At 46.8% G+C, this 27322-nt stretch overlaps 1 protein-coding gene across 2 annotated transcripts in view; it reads left to right on the top strand.

Moving 5' to 3' along the window:
- The first annotated feature begins 9339 nt into the window (after positions 1–9339).
- The window catches only part of LOC119465933 (uncharacterized), a 57723-nt gene continuing 39740 nt past the window's right edge, over positions 9340–27322 (top strand). The window contains exons 1-3 of one of the 2 annotated variants that reach the window (XM_049656979.1): positions 9340–9580; positions 26791–26865; positions 26931–27167. In XM_049656979.1, the coding sequence (XP_049512936.1) occupies positions 26963–27167 (205 nt within the window). In that variant the 5' untranslated portion in view covers positions 9340–9580; positions 26791–26865; positions 26931–26962. Of the gene's footprint in view, positions 9581–26790; positions 26866–26930; positions 27168–27322 lie in introns of those variants that run through there. The other variant, XM_049656980.1, reaches the window with a different exon arrangement.

A 27322-nucleotide genomic window follows, 5' to 3' on the forward strand; every position in this document is an offset into this window, starting at 1 on the left:
GTGTGCCACTCATGCGTAAATAGAATTTCTCGAGAAACCACGTTAACTGTAGAAGGCGCGCTGAAATTGACGATGTGTATAAACTGCGTAGGTATATGAGAATACCGTATTTTTAGAAATCGGGGAAAAAATGTTTTGTAAACGGGTTCGAGCGTACAGCGTGCTCTTGCAAATTTCTCGCAAGCACAAACACGCACGTGATGAACGCGCAATCTCACAGACACGCAATGCGAACACTAGGCAGTACAGAGTCACCACGCGCATGCGCGAAAGCGGACCTTTATTTCATGAATTAGGCAAGCCACTCTGTGCAAACGGGAATGAAAACTCGGTAAGAATGGGCGCTTTGTTTACAGCGACGGGCGTCTCGAACGGAGCTAAAAAAAGAAAAGAAAGAAAAAAAAAGGAAAACATTATTTCTCGGCGGTAGGCGCTTCCTTCTTGCCTGTGCGCTATTTTGAGGTGTTGACGATGAGGGTTATCGATTGGAGGCCGGAAAAGAAGGTTGGCCAACCATGCTTTCGTAGGGAGGTAATTAAATGGGCAGCGTGACGTCACGAGTGCTTAATTTGTAAGTTGGAGCGACTCTTAATTAACAAAGGAGCCCAAGACAGGAACGGCGTCCGGCAGATGTTGCCTAAGGCGTTGTTGTTTGGTGACAGAACAATCTCGTCTTCGTACAGCAGCGTCCATTAGCTTCGAGCAATCAATTTCGTTCCATTAGTGTCGCCTTCATGTTTTCTGCGCTCTTTGGACCAAACCTTTCTATTAGCTGCATGAAAAGAAACAAAGAAAGAAAGTAAATGCACTTCGCCCTGTTTGTTAAGTACAACCAAGATGTTGAAATCTACCGAAGGCTCGACGCGTAATAGGAACGAAGTGTTTGTTGTTGTTGTTAGTAGTAGTAGTAGTAGTAGTAGTAGTAGTAGTAGTAGTAGTAGTAGTAGTAGTAGTAGTAGTATATTAGTAGTAGTAGGAGGAGGAAGAGAAGGAGGAGTATTTGTTAGCAGTAGTAGTATACTAGCAGTAGTATTAAAAGCCACAAGAGCAGCAGCAACTGTTGCTGCTGCTACTGCATCTACTACTATTATACAACAACTACTACTGTTACTACTACTACTACACTACTACTACTACTACTTCTACTACTACTAGTTTCCATTTACGTTACAAATTTGCCATTCCAAACTGATTCAGTATAGCTGTGAATGTGTCTTAGTGAAACTTAACGTGTCCCTTAAAAGGACGCTCGTCGCGAAAGAACAGCTCAAATCACGAGCTACCGCGGACATAGCATCCGACTCCGATACAAAAGCGCTCGCTACGTTTAACGATCCGTTTGCTCATACGTCTGTCGGCAAAGCTCACAAAGGCGCATGATCCTCTTTAACGCGCGCCGATACACAGGTCCGACACGTGTACCAATGAGGCTAGAAAACCACTTACCAAGGGCACCGCCTGCCAAGAACACCGCACGGCGGCGCTCGTAAACAAGCCCGTCAGCGATGGCGGAACAAGGAGTGCTGCGGAACGACCTTGCAAGCCCTCTTCGCCACAACAGAATTCGGGAGAGAGAGGGACTAGCGAAAGAGGAAGCACTAAATCTTTTCGGTCAATCCATTTGCTCCCCACGATCACGCGGTCTCCACACCCTCCGCCCCATCGCTCGCATCTTTCCGCCTTTCCGTGCCTTCTTGCTTCATACTTTTTTTGGTCTTCTGCTACTGCTCATTTTTCACTCTATACGTCTGTTTCACCACTCCGCGAAGTGCCTTGACAAGGCGACAGACCTAAAGCCACGTGACCTTGCTACGTGTGGCTCAGCTATTGCGGAGAGCAGAAGTGCAGCAGACGAAACTCTGGCAGTGACAGACGTTTGCGTTATACTACAGTCGGCGCCTGACGGGTTGCTTCCGGGTTAGAGCAATGGTAAATTGCTCCTGCCGTAGGTCTCCTTTATCCGGGTGCTTCTGTATATACGGATGCCTGGATCTAAAGAGGTATGACGTTATACAGGCAATTTTTGATTTCGTGTACGAGTGTGCGATGAAAGACACTTATTAAAGTCGCCGTGTTCACAGTATTGAAGCGCAAACACACACATGCACGGAGACCGAGGCAAGAAAAACGCTCAATAAAACTTGTTTTCGAAGCATGGGATATATACAGCTGTTCTTTTTGGCAAACAAAGAAACAAAAACAGGAAACATAGACTGACATGAATCAAGTGCCGTCAATATTGGAAAATTTGCAGTTCAGTAACGACATTGACTGACAGATTACGCACAGTGCCACAGTTCTTAATAAAAAAAAAAGAAAGGGGGTTCAAATTAGCCCGGCCGGCTGTCCAGCTTGCCGCCGGCGTATTAAAGGTAGTCCGTAGAAGACAGTGCAACTCTGTCATATGAGTCGAATTACTTAAAGAGGCGAACATTACTTGCTACAAGTAATCGCAGTGTGACGTAGGCTAATTAACAACGCCATTATATGGTTCGTGTAATTCTACCGATAGATGCACATATATATCCCGATTTGGAAATCAAAGCCGCGCAGTAACGGGAGTAAGGTGTACTCTTTGGTATCTTCAGAATGCGATGTATCCTTCTTTGCTCACAAACAATAAAGTAAAACCGATTAGACGCTGCCAAAATCTCCGACGCCCCGGTCAGCTGTTGGGGAACTTCAGAGCGGCGTCAACACCGGTGTTTCGTTTTTCTGACTTACCAAGCCTTTTCTGCCAGAGCAGGAGTGAATCATCGTCATCATCATCAGCGTACCTTTATGTCCACTGCCGGAGGAAATCCACGCCCAGCGATCTCCAATTAGCCCCCTCTTGCGCTAGCTGATTGTTGACCGATTACATTGACTACATTATGGGGTTCCGTTTAACGTCCAAAGAAACAGCGCAGTGGTTTATGAGGGACACCGTATATGGTGGCGAGATCCCGGATTAATTTTCGCGGCATGAAGCTTTTTAACGAGCAACCAAAGTTCAATACTTGAGCATTTCTTGCATTCCGGCTCCGTTGGAAGGCGGCCGCCACAGCCGGGATCGATCCATCGACATCGCGCTCAGCAGCTCAACGTCATAACCACTCAACCACCGCAACGACGGCTAAAGGGTGACCGCTTTGCTTTTGTACAAAATTTATTTTTACAGGTCAAGTTAATATCGCTATTTACTATCGGTGACAACCTTAAAGAATTCAGCACAAGCTCCTCCCACAAAAACTCAGTGCTCTTACACTTCACCTGATGAAAGAGAGCTCCAAGCCGAATGGAGTCCGCTCACACCTTTACGACTTTGCTCTGCTAATGTATATGCTAGGCTAATTGGAAAATAAAAGCTCATTGCTTCAAGCGAAGATATTACCTTTGGCTGAGAACCGATATCACTATCAACTATAAAACTTTCCATAGACGTTCAGGTTTCAACCAAAAACCAGTGACACAAAACAGATCTGTACGGAGAAAAACAGCTGTTTTAAACACGCAACACGGCTTGACGTCGCGGAAATGAAGGAGCCTAATTTAGGGAGCCTACATGCAACGCCGTTTCATGTAGGCTCCCTAGCCTAATTTTCTGGCGCATCTATAACAGCACACATATAACCTTTTATCAGGGCTCTTAATCCTAGGTTGTCACCTGTTACAGCGTCACTTTAGCGGTGATGTTCCAGTAGAACGATCGGACCAGGAAGACGATGACAGCCGTCGCGCGCACGCGTGGACCACCCACAGGGTCCGGGCAGAACACGTGACCGGCTCATTTGGTCCCCGCCGCCTCCCCATTTCCTCTCCACAGTAACCGTTACCCTCGCTTGCAAATTGACTCGGAAATAGCCCTGGTACGATCTATGGAGTGTGCGGCCGGCGGCGAACGGCCAGTGGATGAAGCCAACAGAAGCCGCCGGCGCAGCCGGCCGGGGAGTCCAGTGTCGTCATCGGTACACGTGCCACCGCAGTCGTCTGCTAGACGCATCGGTCCGTCGGAGAACCGTTTCGTACGAATTGTCCGTTAACTGTTGTCTGAGGGCTATAAAGTCGCACGCCCTCTGCCGGCCGACGTAAACAGTGGCGTAACTGCGCACGCGCAGCGCACTGCTTTTAGAATTCGCCGCCCCGTCAGCTGGACGGGACACCTGCAACTGAGGGGCATTGATCGCCGGCTTCCGCGCAGGCCTCGTCTGTGACCTCCGCGTACGCATTATCTGCAGTACCCGACATCGCTACAGAGGTCAACACACTTCTCTAGAGCGCGCGAACCACGTTCTCAGGACTGCGCTGGCGATATCTGAAGATGACATGTGGCATAAAATCGGCTGTATATGTGAGGTTGCGTGACTCCATTTACAGTTTCCACTGATTGCTCTATGATTGATTGATTAAGCTTGGTAGCTGCTTTGGCCCTCAGGAGTGTGTTCTAGACAAGTGTACATGAGCAGCGTTTGTGATAATGACGCACTGGCTGAGTCATTGATCGATTTATTGGCTCACTCACTCACTCACTCACTCACTCACTCACTCACTCACTCACTCACTCACTCACTCACTCACTCACTCACTCACTCACTCACTCACTCACTCACTCACTCACTCACTCACTCACTAACTAACTAACTAACTAACTAACTAACTAACTAACTAACTAACTAACTAACTAACTAACTAACTAACTAACTAACTAACTAACTAACTAACTAACTAACTAACTAACTAACTAACTAACTAACTAACTAACTAACTAACTAACGAACTAACTAACTAACTAACTAACTAACTAACTAACTAACTAACTATTTGGAGGCACGGTTCCTGCAAACGATCGCTTTTCACGTCTTCTTCTAGCACCCCTGGCCTTTATCTTCCAGCGTCACAAGCACAAATGAAGCAACCGAGTTTGCAGACTTCATTTTCACGGAAAAAGCCCAGGCCTTCATGCAGCTAGCGGTTTCAAGAACACGGAACGGGCATCGAGCGAACTGCGACTACATTTGAGAAGGGAGACACGGAATAAACAGCCGAGACACTGAATCAATAAGCGTGAAGTGTAGTTGCTAAGGTGTTCAAGACGTGCAGACGAAGGTGTATGAGCTCGAAATATCCGAGTACCCGCATGTTCGACCGAACTGTGATGTTTTGTGCGTGTTCCACTCGGAGATTACGCCGCTATATGCCAGATATGACGGCGCGTAATTTGCGTGCTTGGCAGTTGTTAGCGCGTCGGAGGACATGGATTTTCCTTGTGTACGAGCGAGCCAGCGGCAGAAATGGCGGTATGAAATGATGTGGACAAAAAAAGCACAAATGAAGATGGAGTGAATCAAAAGAGACAAATGGAAACGAGGACGCGAAGTGACCTTGGCGTGGTCGAAGGAAATCGAATGAAAAGAAATCACGGAGAAAGTGAAATTGCGACTTTTTTGTCGCTGCAGCGGCATCTTTTTTTTTTTTTTGGCAGGCTGCTTTTTTTTTTTTATTTCATTACCTCTGCTACTGTGACTACCTATGCCGCCACACCGAGGAAACTGTTAACTGTCGGCCACTCTGATTGGCCCAATATAAATATTGCACTAGCTGCGAATTATTGCATGGAATGAGTCAAATATGTCAGAAGAATAGATTAGATAGATTGATAATAGATATGAAGGTAGATAGCTAGATGTATAGATAGATAAAAGGTTGAATAATTGACTATATGACACCCATATTATTGGCAATTCATTCAGGGCAGCGAATCTTGGAGCGCTCGGGTCATTTAAACCACCTGCGCCCAATGGTTCGAGTCGATAATTTAGAAAAATGAAATGAGTATTGTGCGTGACAAAATCTTATCTATTGATCGATTCAGTGAGGCTGCTAAAACTAACTATAGAGCCAGTACTGTATTCGCCTTTTCTCAAGGCATATTCAAATTGTAAGTTTAGAACGCTCTCACGGCGCTCTGGTGCATGGTCGTGTAAAATTTCAATGAAGCTACGTTAGACGAACAAATAACTTTAAAAGCCTTATTACAAGTTCCTAAACACCGTGAGCGTGTTACAGTTATCGCCAGCACTGAACACAATCTACTTCAACGGCTAATAAGACAGGTTCGATCTCAAGTATTTGGAATTCAATTGGAACGTGTCATTGTAATTTCACGCCCGTTCAAGCTAAGATAAATATTAACACTATATTTTAAGATTTCGCACGTGCGAACCCAAGAAAAACACAAACACAACGTAAGCTTAAGTGCAAAAAATGTGGTTGATCCCTCTTATATAGGAATCGGTATAGAACACGAAAGTGAAACGTGTCTTCACAGAAGTAGTGTAATGTTTATTGCACATTGATATATAATGTCTATTGGTGTTTTGTGGCTAAAGCGCCCTTAGGCGTTGATGCACCCACGCTGACGCCTGGTGGCACGTCTCCTCCATCACGACTACCAACGTCGATGACCATGAGCAACCGTCGTGCATATGGAAGCTGCACTACGCTGCACACGCTAGCACAACGCGAAAGACGAAGCACGTAACTGACACACTAATACAACGCGCAAGACAAAGCACCTAACTGAATCGTCACCGAGTCAAATCAGCGCGTACAGCGCGTCGTAATTGCAGCCTCCGCGATCAACTTCAGAAACATTTTCAGAGCTAATTGCGGAGGCCACGCTCCGCTGTGCTGAGTACGGTGAACGCCACCTAGGTGGCGTTGGTAGTGCTTCTTGATGCCAGCGTCCCTTCGAATGCTGGCATCGAGGCGTCGTAGTGCTGAGACCACCGAAGCGTTCACTGTCGGTGCGCGTTAGTGTCATAATGCAGTACTTCTCTTTTCTGCTCGTAGGCGGCGGCACCGCCCCGAGCAAGAGCGCGGGTACACGGAGGAGTGTTAAGCCCAGACCACACGTACGCTTGCGGACGCGCGTAAGCTCGCGTCTACGCGCCTTGCGGTTGCCGCGCCTAGCGAGGAATGGCGGTTTGCATCCACAAATACGCGCGACAGCGCGCGCTCACTGGCCTCACTTGTTTACACCTTGGCAGACGCCACTTCGTATTCCGTTGTTGGCAGTGCTTCAAAATGCTTCGATATCTATAAACGTAATTGTTATCTTTTTGGAGCTGTTATATCAGCACAAAAAGTGAAGAAGAAGCACTTTCTTGCATGATATAATTCTGCTTAACTGAGAGTTGAATGCACCGCGCCGTCGCTGCGTAGCCAGGCGCGCCGACGCGAGGCAGCCCAGGCGCGCGATAACTGAGAGGAGCTGATCACCGAGATCGCGCCGCATTTCGACGCGTACGAGCCGTGCCGCACCATCTGCGCATGCGTGGGCGCGCGGACGCGAGCTTGCGCGCGTTTGCAAGCGTACGTGTGGTCTGGGCTTTAGATATATAAGGCGCGTCTGTGTAGCTCTCTGCGAATGCGTTTGTGGCGCAATGGGTTAAACGCTCGGCGATCTATCGTCGCGGACCGAGAGGTCGTGGGTTCGATTTCCAAATTTTGCATGTTTGTGAAACTTTTTCTTCTGGTTTCTTTCTTTGTATTATGTTCTATGACGTATTTCCGTGACGGAAATACGTCAGTGAAGTCTTGGTGGACCCCGGCATAAAACACTTTCGTGTTAAAAAAAAAAAAAATAAAATTCAGAGCTTTTTCACTATGTGAAGAGGAAAGACCAGCGAAGCTGTACTTGTTGATAACTATATTGAGTTATATATGGTTAATTGCTATATTGATTGAATAAAGAAACATACACATAACTTCGTTGTTGTTATCGTCTTTTGTTTTCTGTTTACTTTGTCATTATGGCAACCATTGCTTTGTGGTCACTGGGATGTACTGAAATTGGTTGCTGATGCTTTTGCGCTCACTCCCGCTTCTGTTTGCGAAGGCGATACTCACTGGCACGCTGTTGTTCATCGGTCACAGAACGGCTGTCCGACGTTACGGATCCTTAGGACGACACGCGTTCGGCTATAGCGGCTTCCCGTCGCCTTCGAGCCTATTCACACTGTTGCTAACGCCGGCGCTCATTCCATACACGTTCTTCTTCTTCAGTGCGGACTACGCGCGTCCTGACAAGACCAAGTTACAACTGCTGATAACGTCGCTAGAGCGACGTCGACGTCACGAGAAAACGAGGCACAGACATTGGTGGGTGCACAATGACGTTTTATTATTCCGCCATCCACTTCGCAGCCACGGAGCACCACCGGCGCGCAGCAGGCTAAGCTGTGGATTCAATTGTGTCGACGCGGCTTTTTTCTACACACTTTGTCGACGCCCGCACTTTTGGCCAGAACCTAGCCATACAGCCCTAACCAAACCTAGCCTAACCAGAACCTCGCCTAGCCAAACAAATAAATGAAATACAAAAAAGTTTGGACTACGTTTTCTATACATAGGTTGCACGGAAGTAATATTGGGGTACCAGCAGTACGAGAAGGGGCGTAAGCAAGGAGCATGACAGCATGACAGCTACAAAAAGCACGTCTTGCGTCGAACGTCAGAGCGATAACAGTGATAAACCGGTGAAAAACAATCGCCGTGAAACAGCAAAACAGTTTGCGCGTGATAATACGTTGCACTGACGTCATCGTAGTCGCCATCTTTGGGTACCAGCGCGGTGAGATATGGCTGCGTGACGTCACATGAATACTATCTATTGCACAGGGGAACTCACCGGCAATCTTTCAGGCAGGCTGCTCAACCTCCGTCTTGTTCAAACGACACGGTAGCCTGTATCGTTCTTGACTTCAATGTCTTACTAGATTTGCTGGTTTCGAGGGAATTGGAACGCTACTTAAGATGGACGCTGTCCATTTTCCTGTCCCTTTAGCTGTCTACGGCGTGTATAGGAACATTGACTAGAAATACTATCGACCCCTACAGCTATCTGTCGACGCGCCCCACTCAGGGGCTGCGGGTCTGATGACGAAGCAACTCACGGACAAAATTATGACGAACAATCACTGCCCGCAAGCATGCAATAAGAAGTGGCCGAGCGTTATTGGGGTCGCTTTTTCCGCCAGTTCCACCAGGACCGGGAAAATGATGGCGGTTACCTTCAAGCGCTGCAGATTCTGGTGTCGCGTGCAAGCTTAAGATGCTTATCTGCTTTGTTAAGCAACCTACGAAGCTTCGTGGATGTGCTCAAAAACGATCAGTGACATCAGCTTTATTTTGTGGTTCTTTATCACCTGTTATCTCCGCGAGAGTCACGATGACATATAGCGTTTGCTATAGCATCGTGGATTATCGTCTGATACAACGGCCGAGACAGACGGCGCGCTGCAGACCAACGTTACTTTAGAACCACGTGACCGCGTTGCGTTGCAGACGGTGGCAGCAGCAGCAGCGTGAGGTCTGCGCAGGCGATAGTCATTCCGTGGAAAGCTATTTCTACAAAAGCAGCGTTGCGTTAGTAGGTGCAGTTTTCTCCTTAAAGAAGAGCTCGAAGCCCAACGCTACGCCGTGTGTCTCGCAAGAATTGCGAGCGCGAGATATAACCGTCGACACTGCTCCATCCGTACCCGGCAAAGTGGCCAAAGAATCTCGGGCTTTCAACTTTCCCAGCTTCGAAGGACAAAAGGTAACATATGCCTTAAGTGCATATATTTCTTTACGGCGATAACCACACCTTCTTAAGCGATACTTTGGCTTGGTATCTCCCAGTGGTAAATGAACGCGAAGACGTTAACTGGGTATGCTACAGAAAAAAAAAAAAAAAGACACCTGGGTATTGACGTGGTTGCTTTTCACGCGCACTTTCTATAGAAAACGTTCAACCTTCGAATTTAACCCCACAACGTACGTTACTTCTGATACACCCTGAGTTGGATGCCTCAAAATTCTGATTTCGTTCCGGGAATTTTAATGCAACATCTACTGAAGCGTTTGTTGATACGCTGGAGCGAAGTTTCAGTTGTGGATGGTTCGCAAAATCGATCACTAATTAACTGCTACTCTAAGTGAGCTGAAATTCAATAACATATCAATGCTTTTTCTTTGTACGAAAGTGTTCTCCATGACGAACAATAAAGGTGAATAAGTTCAAATTTTTCTTGATGTGAAATACCATTTGTGCTTTGTGGGGTTGCGAAAGTTCATAAGAAAGGTGGGGAGAGGAGGTTAAGCCGCAATGCGACACAAACCGTGCTGACGGGGAAACGCCTATTTATATTTGGGACACATGTCTTCACGCCTTCAAGCTTACTATATTGGGACATAGGCTTAATGTTGAGCGCAAGCACTTTGTATAGCCGCACCAGGGGCAATGACTCGCTTGTCTTAGATTTGGGGAGTGCTTAAGCTTGATAGAACACGTTATACTCATGCTAACGTCCTAGCATATTTAACAGGTCGAAACGGCCATTGCGTTGTTCAGACAGACGCTCGCGGCCTGCGGGTATACCGTATTCATCCGAATACGACGCATATCCGTGTATTCGTAAGCACACAACTTGACTTTCGACTTGGGCAAATTGGTTATTATTGATTGCACACTGAAGCAGTGTGAAGAAACGCAGAAAACAATCGCAACAGAACCAGCTCTGTATGTCAAAAAATTACACCATCTTGGCACTATAATTAAGGGCTCTTAAGCGAACATCTTGTCTACCTACACCTTTTTTTTTTTTGTTTATGTAAATGTGACTTTAACCTCGGTCTCTGTCTCCATCTCTCTCTTTCTATGTAATATATGGTTTCTTTCTCACTGATTTTTTTTTCTTTTTGACCCTACAGCATGTATGCGATAGATGTACTATACAGGGTGTTTCATTTTAGCTGCACCAAATTTTTAAAAATTGCCTGTGGCAGATAGCACAATTATAATCCTTGATCTAAACTACTCGATGAGGCGGCCATTACTTCCACGAGAAATCAAAACGCCTAATTGAGTAATTAGCATAATTACGCTAGTTAACTTTTTAATTAATGATTTTACGGCACATCTTTCAATCTACGAATTATAGCCGCTGAGTTCGCAAGGCGTATCCGCTTGGAACGAATTCTCAGGACTGAACCAGTTTCGAGATATTAATTTTTAACGTGTCCGACGAAATGTATGGGCGTTCCAGTTAACTTTTTGAGGAAAACGCTGTTTTATGCATTGAAGCACAAAGTTAACTGGAACGCCCATGCATTTCGTCGGACACTTCGAAAATTATTAGCTCGAAACTGGTTAGGTCCTGAGAATTCGTTCCAAGTGGATACGCCTTGCGAACTCAGCAGCTATAATTCGTAGATTGAAAGATGTGCCGTAAAATCATAAATTAAAAATTTTATTAGCGTAATTATGCTAATTACTCAATTAGGCGTTTTGATTTCTCGTGGAAGTAATGGCCGCCTCATCGCGTAGTTTAGATCAAGGATTATAATTGTGCTATCTGCCACAGGCTATTTTTAAAGATTTGGTGCAGCTAAAATGAAACACCCTGTATACTTCTGCGATGATCTTTTGACGTAGTACACGATCTTCTCAAACTATAACTTCCCACATTTCCTGGCCAATCCGTTCGGGCAGCATTGCATACGTCAAAGTTGCAGGTTCGAAACTGAGCGCGTCTAGAAATGCGAACACTTTTCAAATAAATAAATAAATAAATAAATAAATAAAATAAAAATAAATAAATCAATGAAAGCACGTAAAGAAAACCAAAATACTGTACGCGGGGCGGCACACTAATGTCCCAAACCTGACGAACGACCAGGAAGACGTGGCATGGCACATCTTCCCCTTCTCTCCTCTTCCCTCTCCCACCTTCCTCCTCCACCTCTCCCACTCCCGGTTCTTAGACGTAAGCGCGCTAATAAAACACGGCGGCACCCGAGCTTTCGGAGGCGGCCGGCAAGAAGAAGGCGCAGGTGTCTCGTGTTGCAGTCGCGAGGAGGGGGGCGGTGTGCCCCCATCACTTCCGCGGCCGGCGGGACGTTTACGTACGGCAGCTACAGCTTTTGCTCGTGCACGCGCTCTTCGAAGACGTGCCGCCCTTCCTATCATCCCCCCGCACTCTCCCGCCTTTCCAAAAACGTACCCGTCGTCGTGTTCCTTCCTACTCTCCGTTAGGAAGCGTCTCGGCTGGCGCGCTGCTCCTATCTGAGTGCCGTCGGAGGCATTGCGCGCCTCTTTTTCGCCTCGCGCGACGAGCCAGCTAACAACAGTCAGACGACAGGGGAGTCGCGGTTGCGTGCCAGCCGATGACTCGAAGCAAAATGAAAAGTCGGTCAATCAATTAATGGCGCGTAAAATCAGGCAGCCAACCAATTTACAAAAAAAAGATCGCGCGGAAACTCCTCTGGGGATTATCTAAAACATGCGGAAGCATTTGCTACTAATCGCCGGCTCTTTGTCGTCGTGTGCTGCATGCTGTGTTTGGTATAATGGCGATAAACACCTCTAGCCGTATAGAGAAATGGAGAACTGCGGTCGCAACGCCGCGATGTTAATTAGACCAGTATAAGACGACGAATAAGAGGCGAGTAGTAGGAATGTTTCACGCCCGTTATAGATACCCAAGAGGATTTAATTACGCGTGACTCTGTAACGTTATGTTTCTAGCAAATATACAGCATTTTAACGCGACAGCGTTAAAGGCCCCATGTCGCAGAAAATCCGGTGTCGACGTCGTCCCGTGTTGTCCGTTACCGGAAAATGCCGTATATATTTAGGTATATGTATGCGTCATGCCTTGCTATATGACATGCGGTGTATGCGGGTCATATTGCCACTCCGTTTTACACCACCAAAGTTGCTCATGCCTTGTCTTTCTTACATTCTTGACAACGTTATTGCTCGAGATTTTGAGACGCATATATGAGACGCTGATCTCAGAAGCTGATCTGAGAGGCTGATCTCAGAAGCAGCAATTGAAGTGGGAGGTAAGGCAACCAGTAGGTAAGCCCTCGCAAGTAACAAAGGACCTAATAAAGAAACGACAAAACATGAAAGTGTCAAACTCGAGAGATCAGATAGAATTCGCTGAACTGTCGAAACTGATCAACATGAAGAAAGTAAGGGATATTCGAAATTATAACGTGGGAAAGATTGAGGAAGCCGTAAAATATGGACGCAGTATTAAATCAGTAAGAAGAAAGCTTGGCATAGGACAAGGCAAGATGTATGCACTGAAAGATAAGCATGGTAATATCATCAGCAATTTCGATGATATAGTAAAGGCAGCGGAAGAATTCTATACTGACCTGTACAGTGCCCAAAACAGCCAAGCTACTTTCATTCAAAATAGTGATGAACCGGATACAGAGGCTCCTTCTATAACTAGCGCTGTAGTTAGGAGGGCCTTGAAAGACATGACCAGGGGAAAAGCTGCTGGAGAAGATGGAAGAACAGTCAATTTAATCAAAGATGGAGGAGATATCATACTCGAAAAGCTCGCGGCCCTTTATACGCAATGCCTCACGACTTCAAGTGTACCAGAAAGCTGGAAGAACGCCCACATTATACTAATCCATAAGAAGGGAGACGTTAAAGAATTGAACAATTCTAGACCCATTAGCTTGCTTTCAGTATTGTCTAAAATATTCACCAAGATAATTTCCAATAGAATCAGGACAACACTTGACCAACCAAGAGAACAGGCTGGCTTCAGGAAGGGATATTCTACGATGGATCATACCCATGTCATCAATCAGGTAATTGAGAAATCTACGGAGTACAATCGACCTCTCTATATGGCTTTCATAGATTATGAAAAAGCATTTGGTTCATTAGAGATACCAGCAGTCATAGAGGCATTGCGTAATCAAGGAGTACAGGAGGCATACGTGAATATCTTGGCAAATATCTACAAGGATTACACAGCAACCTTGCTTCTCCACAAGAAAAGTAGAAAGATACCTGTCAAGAAAGGGGTCAGGCAAGGAGACACAATATCTCCAATGCTATTCACTGCATGCTTAGAAGTATTCAAGCTCTTAGACTGGGAAGGCTTAGGAGTGAGGATCAACGGCGAATATCTCAGCAACCTTCGGTTTGCAGATGACATTTTCCTATTCAGCAACAATGGGGACGAATTACAGCAAATGATTGAGGACCTTAACCGAGAAAGTGTAAGAGTGAGGTTGAAGATGAATATGCAGAAGACAAAGATAATATTCAATAGCCTGGCAAGGGAACAAGAATTCAGGATCGCCAGTCAGCATCTAGATTCTGTAAAGGAGTACGCTTATCTAGGTCAATTACCCTGATCATGAGAAGGAAATTTACAGAAGAATAAAATTGGGTTGGAGTGCATACGGCAGGCATTGCCAAATCCTGACTGGGAGCTTACCACTGTCGTTGAAAAGAAAAGTGTACAGTCATGGCATTCTACCGGTGCTAACATATGGGGCAGAAACTTGGAGGTTAACAAAGAAGCTCGAGAACAAGTCAAGGACCGCACAAAGAGCGATGGAACGAAAAATGTTAGGAAAATTGTTAGGCCTAACGTTAAGAGACAGGAAGAGAGCGGTGTGGATCAGAGAACAAACGGGGATAGCCGATATTCTAGTTGACATTAAGCGGAAGAAATGGAGCTGGGCAGGCCATGTAATGCGTATGATGGATATCCGGTGGACCATTAGAGTTACAGAATGGATACCAAGAGAAGGGAAGCGCAGTCGAGGATGGCAGACAACTAGGTGGGGTGATGAAGTTAGGAAATTTGCAGGCGCAAGTTGGAATCAGCTAGCGCAAGAGAGGGGTAATTGGAGATCATAGGGAGAGGCCTTCGTCCTGCAGTGGACATCAATATAGGCTGATGATGATTTTGAGACGACTTCCTGTGGCAATGAAAGGAAAGCTACGGGGGCGGAGCTTCTACGCACGTGTCCCTGCGCATAGTATTGTCCGGCAACGTTTGACGGCGCTTTCGGTGTCTCGGAACAGATGCTGAATCAGCGTAGCTTTCATGTGCAACGGTTTCGCATTTTGCCAAACGTGGCAGAGATAAAAAAAAGAAAAGTCAAATTTTACCCAACGGTCTATTTTGTCTTATTTTGCTGTTGCACATAAACGATTGATGTTTTTTCTCCTCCCAAGCTTAAACTACCGCGGATGACAACGTGGGACTATTTTCAGTCGCGCTCTTACTGGCGCGCTTTGCCTCCATAGCTTTTAATAGACATGCATCTAAAGCGAATATGAATGGGCAAAAAAAAAATGTCAGTTTCTAATAAAATATTTTCAGCTGATGTAGAGTGCGCGTCCTGTGTGCTTCGGTCGTCTTTGTATATTCGCGCTTTTCCGAACAATAGATGAGCAAGCGCACGTACAGTCAACCACAAAAGTTTAGGGACCACGGGATCTCGGAAAACGTTAATATTTCCGAGCAGCTTGTAACAAGACATAATAATAATAATAATAATAATAATAATAATAATAATAATAATAATAATAATAATAATAATAATAATAATAATAATAATGATCATCATCATCATCCTATATTTATGTCTACTGCAGGACGAAGGCCTCTCCCTGCGATCTCCAATCCCCTATCTTGCGCTAGCGTACCCCAACTTGCGCCTGCGAATTTCCTAACTTCATCATCCCACCTGGTTTTCTGCCGTCCTCGACTGCGCTTCCCTTCTCTTGGTATCTATTCTGTAACCCTAATGGTCCACCGGTTATCCATCCTACGCATTACATGGCCTGCACAGCTCCATTTTTTCGCTTAATGTCAACTAGAACATCGGCTATCCCCGTTTGTTCTCTGATCCACACCGCTCTCTTCCTGTCTCTTAACGTTACTCCCTAAGATTTTTCGTTCCATTGCTCTTTGTGCGGTCCTTAACAAGTTCTCGAGATTCTTTGATAACCTACAAGTTTCTGCCCCATATGCTAGCACCGGTAGAATGCAATGATTGTACACGTTTATTTTCAACGACAGTAGTAAGCTCCCAGTCAGGATTTGGTAATGGCTACCGTATGCACTCAAACCCAATTTTATTTTTCTGTAAGTTTCCTTCGCATGATCAGGGTCCCCTGTGGGTAATTGACCTAGATAAATGTACTTCTTTAGACTCTAAAGCCTGACTGGCGATCCTGAATTCTTGTTCCACAGTATATAGTCAGCATAAAACCAAACATCACAATTAATGTTGCTCAGATATAGTGGTAGATGCTGTAAATGAGAATATACTAGGCTGCGTTGTGAGGCGTTGCATATATTCAGCTTTTTCTCAGGTGTAGTGTTCCGTAAAAATGTGTGGTTGACTGTAGTGGATGGCGTGGGCAAAAAATACATAGGGACGTATTCTTGCACGGTAACTTTCGGAGCCAATCACTTTTGGATCATTCAAAAACAGCCAATGAGCGCGCACTTTCACTGCGCGCTATAATTTGCTGTTTGAACGAAACCGCTCGAATCATCCAACCCGCCGTGTACTACGTCACGCGAAAGTGACAGTAATCGCCGGAAGTGATCATCCGAGAATACGCCCGCTGAGCTTGCTTTCGCAACCCTTTTCAATCGCAGTTTTATGCGAAAGCCTCCCACCTTTTTATTTGTTATATATTTGTCTTTTGTCATCGGGTCGCACGGCGCTGCGCCCTGGCTATCGCTATAAGATCGGCCGCTCGAAAGGACGGCTGATAAGACACGAACTGAAGCGGAGGAAAAGAAGAGCATGCAAAACAGGGTCGCTGCGCAATTCGCGTTTCCTTTCGCCGATACCACCGACCGGCCCCGTTGCTATTGTTGGTTTTGAAGATTCTGATCACATTCGATTGGTGTGCGACCGCTACTCTTAATTTAGCCGCCTTGGCGAGGAAGACTGACGCACCACCTTCCGCGTCGTACCCCCATCCTTTTTATTTTTCTCTCCTAGAAGACACGTACACGTGCTCAGAAAAAAAAAAGATAAAGAAATGAGGTCACGGTTTGAGACTGAATGCAAAAGTGCTCGTGTACTCAGCTGCTGGCTGAATAAGTCTAGGTGGTGAAAACTTATCCGGCGTTCTTCGAAGTCATAGCCTGTGCGTTGCATGGGAACGTTTAACCCAGTGATTTTTTTTATTCTGACCATTCTTATAGTAGACATCGGCTTATTTATTCAACCAACGAATCAATCAATCAATCAATCAATCAATCAATCAATCAATCAATCAATCAATCAATCAATCAATTATTATTTAATGTACCCAGGAACAACACTGAGGCCTGGGTGCTGGAGCAGAGAAAAACAAGAACAAAAAAGTTAAAATGTATTACGACTGCGACTAAGCGTTATGGGATAAAAATGTAATAATAGCAGTATTCGCTTTCTCAAATTGTTCACATCCGTATGTATTCCACTACTTCAACTCGCCTCAGTGGTGTGGAATGGCACAAGCAATTCAAATAGCATCTTAATCGAGCGTGTGAAGAAAACGTTCATGAGTATATGTGTACTATGAACATCGTTTCTTGACCTCGCGCACCACCAAGTTTTCAAGTCTGAATAATTATCGAACACACTGCCGGGACGTCCAGGCGTAGTTGGGGATTGGCGACTACCTCGAGTCAGCATTGCCGGGCAACGCACGTTCGCATACTCGTGACGTCACTCAGACTCCTCAACGCGGGGCACACGTGGTTGCTACCGGAGACACTGCGAGAATTCCTTCATTTCCAAGCAAAAGGAAGAAAAGTTAGACAGGCACTTAAGTCACCTAACGTGCATTGAATGCGAAAGCATTCTGACTATTCCGCGCGATACTTTGCACTTGGTCATGTGCTCGATTTGGGCAAAGTCAATTTTGAAAGTTGGCCACCGAAATTTTTGGGGGTGGGTTAAGTCAATTTTGGCAGTGGGCCAGGTCGGTTCTGAACGCGGGTCAAGCCAATTTTCGAATTGGGCAAAGTCAGTTTTGTTGGGTGTAGGCCACGGCGTCGGACGGACGCCGTGGCTGTTCACCGTCGGATTTCACACTGCGAGCCGCAGCAGGCCCAGCGCCGGGGAACGTGACGTCATCACTCGGTCACGTGGGTTTTCTTGCCATCGGATGTTAACGCCGGACGCTCGCCGAATTTCCCGCTTCATGGGGCATATAAAACTTTCGCTAAAAAAAAAAATGAGGACGCTTCTTCAAATTACAATCCGACGCTATCACGTCTGTAAGTTGCGGTTAGGTTGTACGTTACGATTTTTCTAACGAATTTTACTTTGAGAAATTCAATTAGTTCACTAATGCCTCTTCTGCGCGACGTGGAGGGCCTGCATGGTTGTGGTTCGGAATGATGTTTCGACGAACGACGGTCAGCGCCGACACCACATATTTTGCGACACGGGCCCTTAACGCTATCACGTTAAAATAAGGTTTTTCTGTCATCTGATCCGCGCGCCTATATCAAGTTTTGCACATCTGCGCATGCTTTGGCAAGGGCCCGCCGCATCTGGGGCTTGAACCCACGTGACCTGCCTGTCGTGCCTTTCGGAACCCGGTGTTATTGTTAAGCCTCCCGGAGGCCGGGCTCGGCGTGTCGAGAGGTCACTGTGTCAGGAAGCGGGGCACCGCGCCGCGGCTGTCAGCCCGGAACATCGCGTCGTTGTCGACGTCACATCAGCCGACCTTACGTCACCCCTGTCAACGCCGCCTGACGGCTCGCGTACGTCACTTCTCCTCTGGTGACAAATGTGTGCGTCGCACGAAATAAAAGGAAAGATAAAGAGAAAGAAACATCACCGCCCCTCTTAAACGAACGCCGCTCCTCAGCACTATACGCTTTTCGAATCGGATTACGAGCGTAGAGCTCGCTGGCGTGAAAACGCCCATCATAAATTCAGCGCCAGCACGTATCCGCGAAACAAATAAATAAAAAAGTAATAAAAACCTGTCATTACAATTTGACCTCGATTTTGAGTGTTTCAGGAAAGTTGAGTTTGCGAAAGTAAACAAGCCTTTGTCCTGAGACACGTTCGAAACCCGCATCTGTCTGATTACAACTTCACAGCATGAACTGACAAGCGTCGTTACTAGCGCATTTGGACAGTACACTATAGGAATAAGAACAGATGCCTCAGACGCCACTACAAAGCTAGTGTCATTGCGTCATATACAACTGCGCTCGTAATCACGTTTGTCGTTTATAGCAACAAACTAGCGCGACTATATCGATTTGTCGCTGGACACGAACAATAGGCTCACGTTTTCTTAATTTTTTTTTTCTTTTCGCACACCCAGATTGCGGCTCTACGACGAAAAAAAAACTTGAGAATTTAGTTTCCCTCGTTCTTCTGAGAGCCTTGACATGATGGCTTGTTTAACACCGAATATCTTATTGCTAACTTTATTACGAGCAAATACATCGACGCCCTTTGGCGTAGCTCGAAGCGGCGCCTCTGATATTTTAGCGCGCACACCACCCAACCTCGGAGGCCTTGCTTGCGCTGCAACAAAATGGGAAAGGGAAATCTAAAGAATTCCTTTTGTAGCTTCATGCTACTGTAGGGTGGATGACAATTTCTCACTTTCATTAAACTTCCTTCACCTGAAGAATTCCCATAAAGCTGATTTTCCGTGATGCGCCATACGCTGCAGCGCTAACCAGTCAAGTATGCTAGCGACGCCAGCGGACAATTCCCGCACCCCTCAGTCAAGAAGTGTGAGCTGACAGACAGAGTGTGTAGACCTCGTCATCTGCCGTGCATTGTGCCGCCAATAGTGATATGGAGTGAACTGTTATCGAGAAGATCACGTCTGCGAGCAGCAGTTACACGTGAGAGATACCTAATAATAAGATAACTGCAAAGCACTACTCTTTCCAAAGCGAAGGAGTAGCCATTGCCACATTCGTGCGTCAACCTCTTTTATTACCAAGTCAATAAAAAATTTTGTTTCTGAATGCGATTCCACAGCCACAAAGAGTAATTCTCGCCGGAGGCCCAGAAAACTCAGAGTACAAACATTGAGCACACTTCAAACGAAAAAGAAAAAAAAAAAACGCGCAATAAAAGACAGTATGTTTTTCCGGCACTCGGCGCTCAAGTTTCACTCGTCCCCCAAATCTTAGAAGTTGCCGTCCGATTCGCGCGAATGACCCAATGACGTCGCAATGTCGGTTACCAGATTCCATCGATTCCGCGCGCCTCCACAGACGTCTTGCCACCGTCGTCTTTCTTGGTCCACACCACAAGGGGCGCGACGCAAACGCGCAAAGAACGCGATATCCCCGCCAGGTATAACCGACACAAAGAAACAAGAGCAAATAGCTCGCCCGATCGATAGCGCATTAAAGACAAGCCGACTTCCACAGCGGGTTTTTCACTGATGCCGCATTCTAGTATCGACCTCGCAGTCGTTATGATCAATGTTGCCATGGCTATAGCAAGTGTACCCATTATTCACAAAGTCCAGGTACACAGGGAGAAAAGGAAATGTCAGGGAATGCATTCCGCTTGGCCAAGCGTCCATAACCTCACCCTCGTATCCCGCGTACTCTCGCTTTAGTTGTCCGGCAGCCGCTGTAATCAATGCGACGAAGAACGATTTCCCTTTCTTTTACATGTGACATTTGCTTTCTCTTTCTTTTTTTTTCTTTTTTGGCACAGCGTGTCAAAGCGAGATATAACCACGACTGCGAGAAACAAGTGGCCTCCGCCTTATCGCACATCATCTACATTAGATGTCACGCCAGGGACATGTAGTGTTCGCGAGCAACGTGGTAAAGCCAACAGCAGTCGCTTCGTCCCGATGACGGTGGGTAAACCAACAGCTCCCGGACAACAGCTGACCTGCACGGCTTTGAGTCATAGTTTCCTACAATAACTACTAGAGGGAGCTCTGGGTATAGTACATGGATTTGTCTGATGTCTCTGGGTGTAGTACATGATTTGTCTGTGTTTGTGGATTCAGACGTTCTCGTGGCTTTGCTTATTGCGCTTTATCTGCCTTCATTGTCCTAAATTTCAGAACAATCCATACTTTTCTAAGGCTGTGTTCCAATTCTGGCCAGCATCCGAGACAGTCTATACGTAGACAACTAAGGAGACAGCTTCGAGGCCATGTAATGGAACGCGTTTCGAACCATCTGGAAGACGCCTGGAAGGCGCTTCAGCGACGTGACGCCACCTCGCGGCGACAAAAGAAAGTTGAGAAAAGCACACATTATTTCTGTATTTTAAGTCGTTGCGCCTGCGAACCTATGAAAAACATGGACTTACATCAAGGGCTTAGGAAAGCGTGTGTACGTTTTCTTGTGCGCAGACGACCTTCCTGCCGTCGAGTTTCCGAGCGTTCCTGCTCAGCCGCCATCTTGTTTGGACAGGAAAGTAGCCTGCGTCGTCTTTGACTTCGATGCTGTCTTCGCGAAGCTGTCTACTTTGACGTCTTCGTGAGAACTGGAACGAGACTTAAGATGGCCGCTGTCCGCTTAGCCGTCTACTTTGCCGTCTCCGGCGAGTATTGGCACACAGCCTAAGTGCAGAAGGCTCTATGAACACGCACAATCGCTGCTAGTTGCAGTGGTTAAGCCTGTCGGGGTGGCCTAATCGAAGCGTGCCTAGCGTCTCAACGCGCTGGCTTGCCCGCGAGAAATTCATAAGGGCGTTCTGTGCCACTTGTCGATGCATGCGTCCGTGGCGTAATGGCTTCGATATCGCGCTTCTGCGCTCGATGGTACTGTGTTCGAATCCTGCCGTCGGATAACTTTAACAATGTGTATTAACGCGATAGCGTTCAGGGCCCCGTGTCGCAGAAAATCCGGCGTCGGCAACCGACGTGTGATCGCGGGTGGCGGAGAAAATCATCTAACCACATCGACCGCGCAGGCCCTTCGCGTGGTGCAAGGTTTTGGTGAACAAAAATTGAATTTCTCGCAGTGAAATCCGCCAGAAAAAAGGTAATATACGACTTTATCATTTGGCGTCGGATTCGCCGTCGGATGGTAATTTGAATGTGCGAGAAAACCTAATTCTGCTACGAGGAAACTCATTTCTACAAGATCTGCGCGCGTCGGGGTAATAGCAAACAATTAATAAAATAATAAAAAAAAAGGTGCGAGGGCCTTCACATTTTAATATAAGACCACTTATATTGCCCCTGGAAAAACGTCTTTCCAGCAATGCATTTCAGTTTAAAAGTGGAGCCGACTTTAAGGGGATCGGTGTAAGCTTGGTCTTTGTAAGCTGGCCTTCCCACGTTCAGTGTTGCAGTGAATGAAGCCTACTTGCCGTATGCAAACGGGTCCCGATAGCGCTATCGCGTTCTACTCTTAAAGCGAAGCTTAAGCGTCCTCCAAGTATTTAATTAGTTATTACGCAGTACTTTGTTGAAAAAATTGAGTTTAACAAAGTCACGAAGCCGTTTGAAGTAAGAAGGCCGAAGTTTAGCCCATCATTCCCGTGCAGCCTGAACCGACCCGCCTGCAGCAACTGAAGACACTAGCGCGAGAGTTCCCCCTAGGGATGATCGTATGAAACTTTATGCTTTCAGCGTGACGTCACGCGCTTATACAGGAAGCTCATCATTAGCTATGGCTGTTATAACTAAAAAAAAATAAATAAAAAGAAACGTCGCGCTAAGCGTATTCCGCGTTTGCCATTGAAGTTGTAAATGACGGTGCGAACTATGACGAACCACAGTCAAGAAAATCAAAGCCCTTTTCTTAAAGAAAGATGGTTGAATGCGAAGCTTTTTCTCATGCAAACTTAAAGTCCAAAGCCAACGACCACGCAACGAACCTAAAAAATGCTGAGCGACCCGATGCGATGCATATGTGATTTGATTGCTTATTTGTGAGTGTATTTTTTGAACGCCGAAGTTGAATGAAGACACATTTCGTTAAGTTGCATAGCCTTTCTTTTAGGCTATGTAGCCGTTGATCACACACTCACACTTTAACGGACGACTCTACACTTGCATAGTATATTGCCTTGTGATCGCTGTGGTAGACGGTCAGAGGCTCTGCCATTGCCGATACACGGGATCGGCCTTACAGGCATGATCGCGCTCGCACTTACGTTCGCGTACGGCAGCCTCTTCTTCTGCCGTGCGCTGCACCCGCGGCCTACCCATGGTGACGGCCGGGAATGCATGGCGTGACGCGCGTAATGCAATGCAGATATATACAGTTCGTCTGGCAAGCCTGGCGTTGCAGTTGCCACTGTTCTCATCGGTACAAATGCGAATGTAAACTGTAGTGTTCTACGATACGTATGTCGTGCGCCGTTGTTCTATTGCGTGCGCAGAGGCGCAGATAGTTCCATTGTGTAAGTTGGCTTTCCTGCAGTGCGTTTTCGGCGCTCACGGACCAATCAGTGAGACATCGAAAGCTTCGCTTTAAAAACACGTGCACACATAGATGTAGAGGGGAACCAGCGCTGGCCAGGAGGCGTTATGCTGCTGTCTGAGTGGGCAGCAGACAAATACGGTCCACCGGTCGGGGAGACAACGAAAATCGCGCGAGATTTTGAACGATAACAGGCACGCCACTGTATGTCAACGTTGGGTGCAGCCTAATGCGTCGAACCAGAATCTGTCTGTGGTCGTGCGTGCTGGTGCGAGGAGCACGCGTTCCCCTACGTTCTAGCACGCCCGTGCCCATGTCACGTCAATAGCTGGAAACGTGTGCCTCAAGGTGAGCGGTGGACTTGCGGACCCGAAATTGCACAAGCGCGACTGAGAAGCTTATTTTGCTCCGCTCCGCTCGCCTGCTGTGCGTTATGGCGGCACTGCTGTTGGCACGAGAAGTTTCAGCGTTAAACTCTTCATTCGTGAACCCCTTTTCTGCTGCTGAACACGAGGTTCTCGGCATTCTTTGTGCGCGTACACGGCACTTTTTCTTGTTTTGCGGGCTTACATTAACCCTTGGGAAAAAAAATCTTTTATGTAGCACGTATAGAGCAACGAAAACATGGATCGGGAATTTTTCATTTCAAAAGTCAATTAGTTAACCATAACTAATTATGTGATTAGCCAAAATACAAGAAAATAGTCTGACTTGCTCCTAGCGACGGCAAACAACCTTACCGTGGTTCTGTCCAGCTACGTAGCACTCACGTATTTTGAAAATTTCGCGCAGGTTACGTAGGACACCCTGTATATTCGTCTTCTAAATGGGGGAAATGTGTTTTTTTTTTATGCGGCGCCTAAAACAGATATTTGTTATAGATAGATATTTGTTCTGATATCGTTCTGCTAGATATCGTGCCAAAATAAAGCCGCTATGAGTGCCTGAATACTAGAGAGGCGTTTCTGCTATCAGTTGGTGTCCAAATCCACGCCTCATAGGGTGGCGCCCTCTGTATTTTGAATGACGATCTTAAAGGCTGTATATATATTTTTTTGCTCGCTGAATGCGGCGGAAGCCATTTTGGGAGCCGGAAACACGTCATAGACGTCGGGTTTGGGACACCACCTATTCACGCAGGCGTATCGCGAATGCGCACCGTGGCATGCGCTGAGCCCTATAAGACAGCTTTAGGATAGCGTTTGGCGCCTTACGGAGACTTTACACCGTTACGCGCAAGCTCTTATTATTGTGTGCGTCCCTTGAAAACTTGAAGGAACGCAAAGGTAACGCAAACGTTAGTGGAGAACGTCTCCCCTGGTCCTTGGTGTTATACCCACCGATCCAGTCGAAACCATAGCCCACATCGTGCAGTTTCTAGGTTGACGCCCCTCGTGAGGCCAACGGACGCCAGTGTCGCCATACGATATCCAAAATTGGGCCCGCTAGCCGCTTATAACTTGCAACTCAGCTGAGTTGAGAGGAAGCGAAAGCATATTTCACCATTTTTTTTATCGATAAACCATAGCGAGAGCGAAGCCGTCGGCGTAATTCGCTGATGCGGAAGCCACGTGTGCGGCCACGTTTGACAACGCTATTTCTTACTGCACATAAAGAAGTACGCATGATAAAGAACACGCTATGAATTGTGCATTTGCAATTTATTTGTTCTTACGCATAATTTCGAGGTGCGCAACAGGTAGGCGCGAAGCAAGCTGTACATTACACGTCTTCACCTTACACGAATACTTACGGGCTCATGCGTTTCGCAATCATTAGTAGCCGCTCCGATGGTCTGCGTTCCTAGCTTATCTAGAGTCCCGCGCGATTTCTTGGGTCAACACATGCTACGAAAATTTTCAATAAGCAGTATACGAACTGTGCCTGGTAACGTTTCGTGCAGCTCTGGTTGATATTTAAAACGTTGTATTGCCTAACCTGGTTATGTACGTTGATTCCGGCAGGGGGGATGTATATCGATATAGAAAGAAAAGCCAAGGAGATTACCTTGGATTTGTCCAGTTTGCTACCCTGCACGTGGAGAGAGGAGGGGAAGGGAAATAGAGTGAGAGAGAAGACAGTTGCAAGATGTCGTAGGGCTGCAAAGATAATACTTTTTTTTTGTGCTCTGTAAATTCGTGAGCGCCACATGATAATGTGCGCAATAAATTGCTTGCAATATATGCGCTTGACCCTGTGTTCATCCACCCCCTAAACTCTCTGTTCCTCTCACTTTTTCTTTTGACGTTTCTAGTATTGCGTTATCACCTACTGCTACAGGAAGTGAGGTGCTTCTAATATGGACTTGCTTTATTTTGCTCTGCGCCCGTTATCCTATAGCAGTCGCACTTTCCTCATCCTCTCGCGAGTTCGCTCGGCAGAAGAAACTTTGTCCCGCGATGCTTGAAAAACTACTACCGCCTTTATCTTAAATTCGCACAGACGCAGCGCGCCAGAACAAAAGCTACATAGACGCATCCTGTAATTGCTTTGCCGAGGAAGGCCAAAATCATAAGCACCTTCGCTTCCTTTCATCAGTAAACAGACCACCCCCGATACGTGTAATGACCCCTGCGAACGACGAGAACATGGGCAGCGCTCGCAATCTACAGATCAGCGAGGCATGCTGCGGTGCTCGCTTTCCTGGACGAAGGGGCAACGGTCAACGTAACGACGAGCAGATTGGCCGGGGGGAGTGGGGGGGAGGTCACGGCGCGATGTACCGGGAAAAACCGGGAATCGATGCGAGCGCGCCCTCGTGTCGGCGCGAGGAGTTGCCCGTCGCAAAATCGATGACGACAGCGGTCACGTGGGCGAGCCGCGTCGCTCTACCGTTCGCGCTAAGCAAATCGAAAGTCAGTATCCTAGCGTCCACTCGCTCCTCGCGGTCACCGTGGACACAGAAGGCACGCGAGCATTGGCGAGCCGAGACTCAATGCCTCCTCCTTCGATGAGTCCTGGCTCGATGCGATAACCCTTCGGAGCACGCCGAGTGACTGTCACCTTTTTTTGACTCCTGGTTATCCGCGCGGTCTTGAGCATTGGACAAGTTGACAGTGTTTGTTCGAGGGCTGTGTTATGTAAGGTGTCGTCGCCGAGTTCTCGAAGACAAAGGTGATCTCTTCGCAACAAGTCAGCGACAGAAAAAAAAGTTATTTCCTGGCAGCCTGTGTAGTTTGGGGTACTTGAATAGCTCCGAGGCCTAAGGTAGATGTCTAATGCTGTGTCTCTAACACTGTCCTAGGCCATGGCGTGAAGGTTCCTCATTTGTCCGGGTACTCGTACGCAGAGGCCACGGTTAACGGAAACAGGCGGACACACATGTGATCTCGATTCCGCGGCTGCTTCTGGGCAGACGACAGGAGAACAGGAAACGGAATATAGTTCAAACTAAAACTCATGTGAAAAAAAAAAGTGGCTGTCGTACATCTGTTGGACTGGGAGACAGGGGAACAAGGAAAAGAAATTGAGTAAGTTTCATACGAATGTGCGATTGAACTCTGTCCAAAGTTTGGCTTCGTCATCCTCATGTTCAAACTTACTCTAAGGAAACCACTCAAAGCTTGTCACGCCTAACTTTTCCTTCAAGAAGACGCTGTCAGCTGATTCGGCGCGAAGATCTGCACAATCACTTGGGGAACGCAGACTGAAGCACATCTCAAACTTGGTGCGTACCATCGATGCAGGCGTTTGTGGCTGTGAAACCGTATTAATCATTAAAAAAAAACTTAGCAGTGCCTCTTTACCGGTGAGCTGTGACTATCATGGGCTGCGCCAACGCCAAGGCTGCCGGAATCCCAACGCCGGGCAAGACTGACCATCCGCTCGAGGTCACCGACGGGAGCGATCGCACCAACTTAATCAACAACCCGGTGCCTAAGGTGGTCATCAACGGTGGAGACTTCTTGGACAATGAACACCACGTCAACGGCACCGCTGATGCCGAGGGCGAAGTGAACGGCAACGCAGGTGAGAGTGACGGTTGCTCATTGTAAGAGGATATGACTTAACTTTGGACCCATTCCTTTGTCCTCTATTCACACAGGTGTGAACAAACATAGAAATGTGCATATTAAACAACCACTGAACTAGTTTCAATGGAACATGCATGCTTCAGATGGGAC

Source organism: Dermacentor silvarum, chromosome 10 (assembly GCF_013339745.2).
Source record: "Dermacentor silvarum isolate Dsil-2018 chromosome 10, BIME_Dsil_1.4, whole genome shotgun sequence".
Lineage (NCBI taxonomy): Eukaryota > Metazoa > Arthropoda > Arachnida > Ixodida > Ixodidae > Dermacentor > Dermacentor silvarum.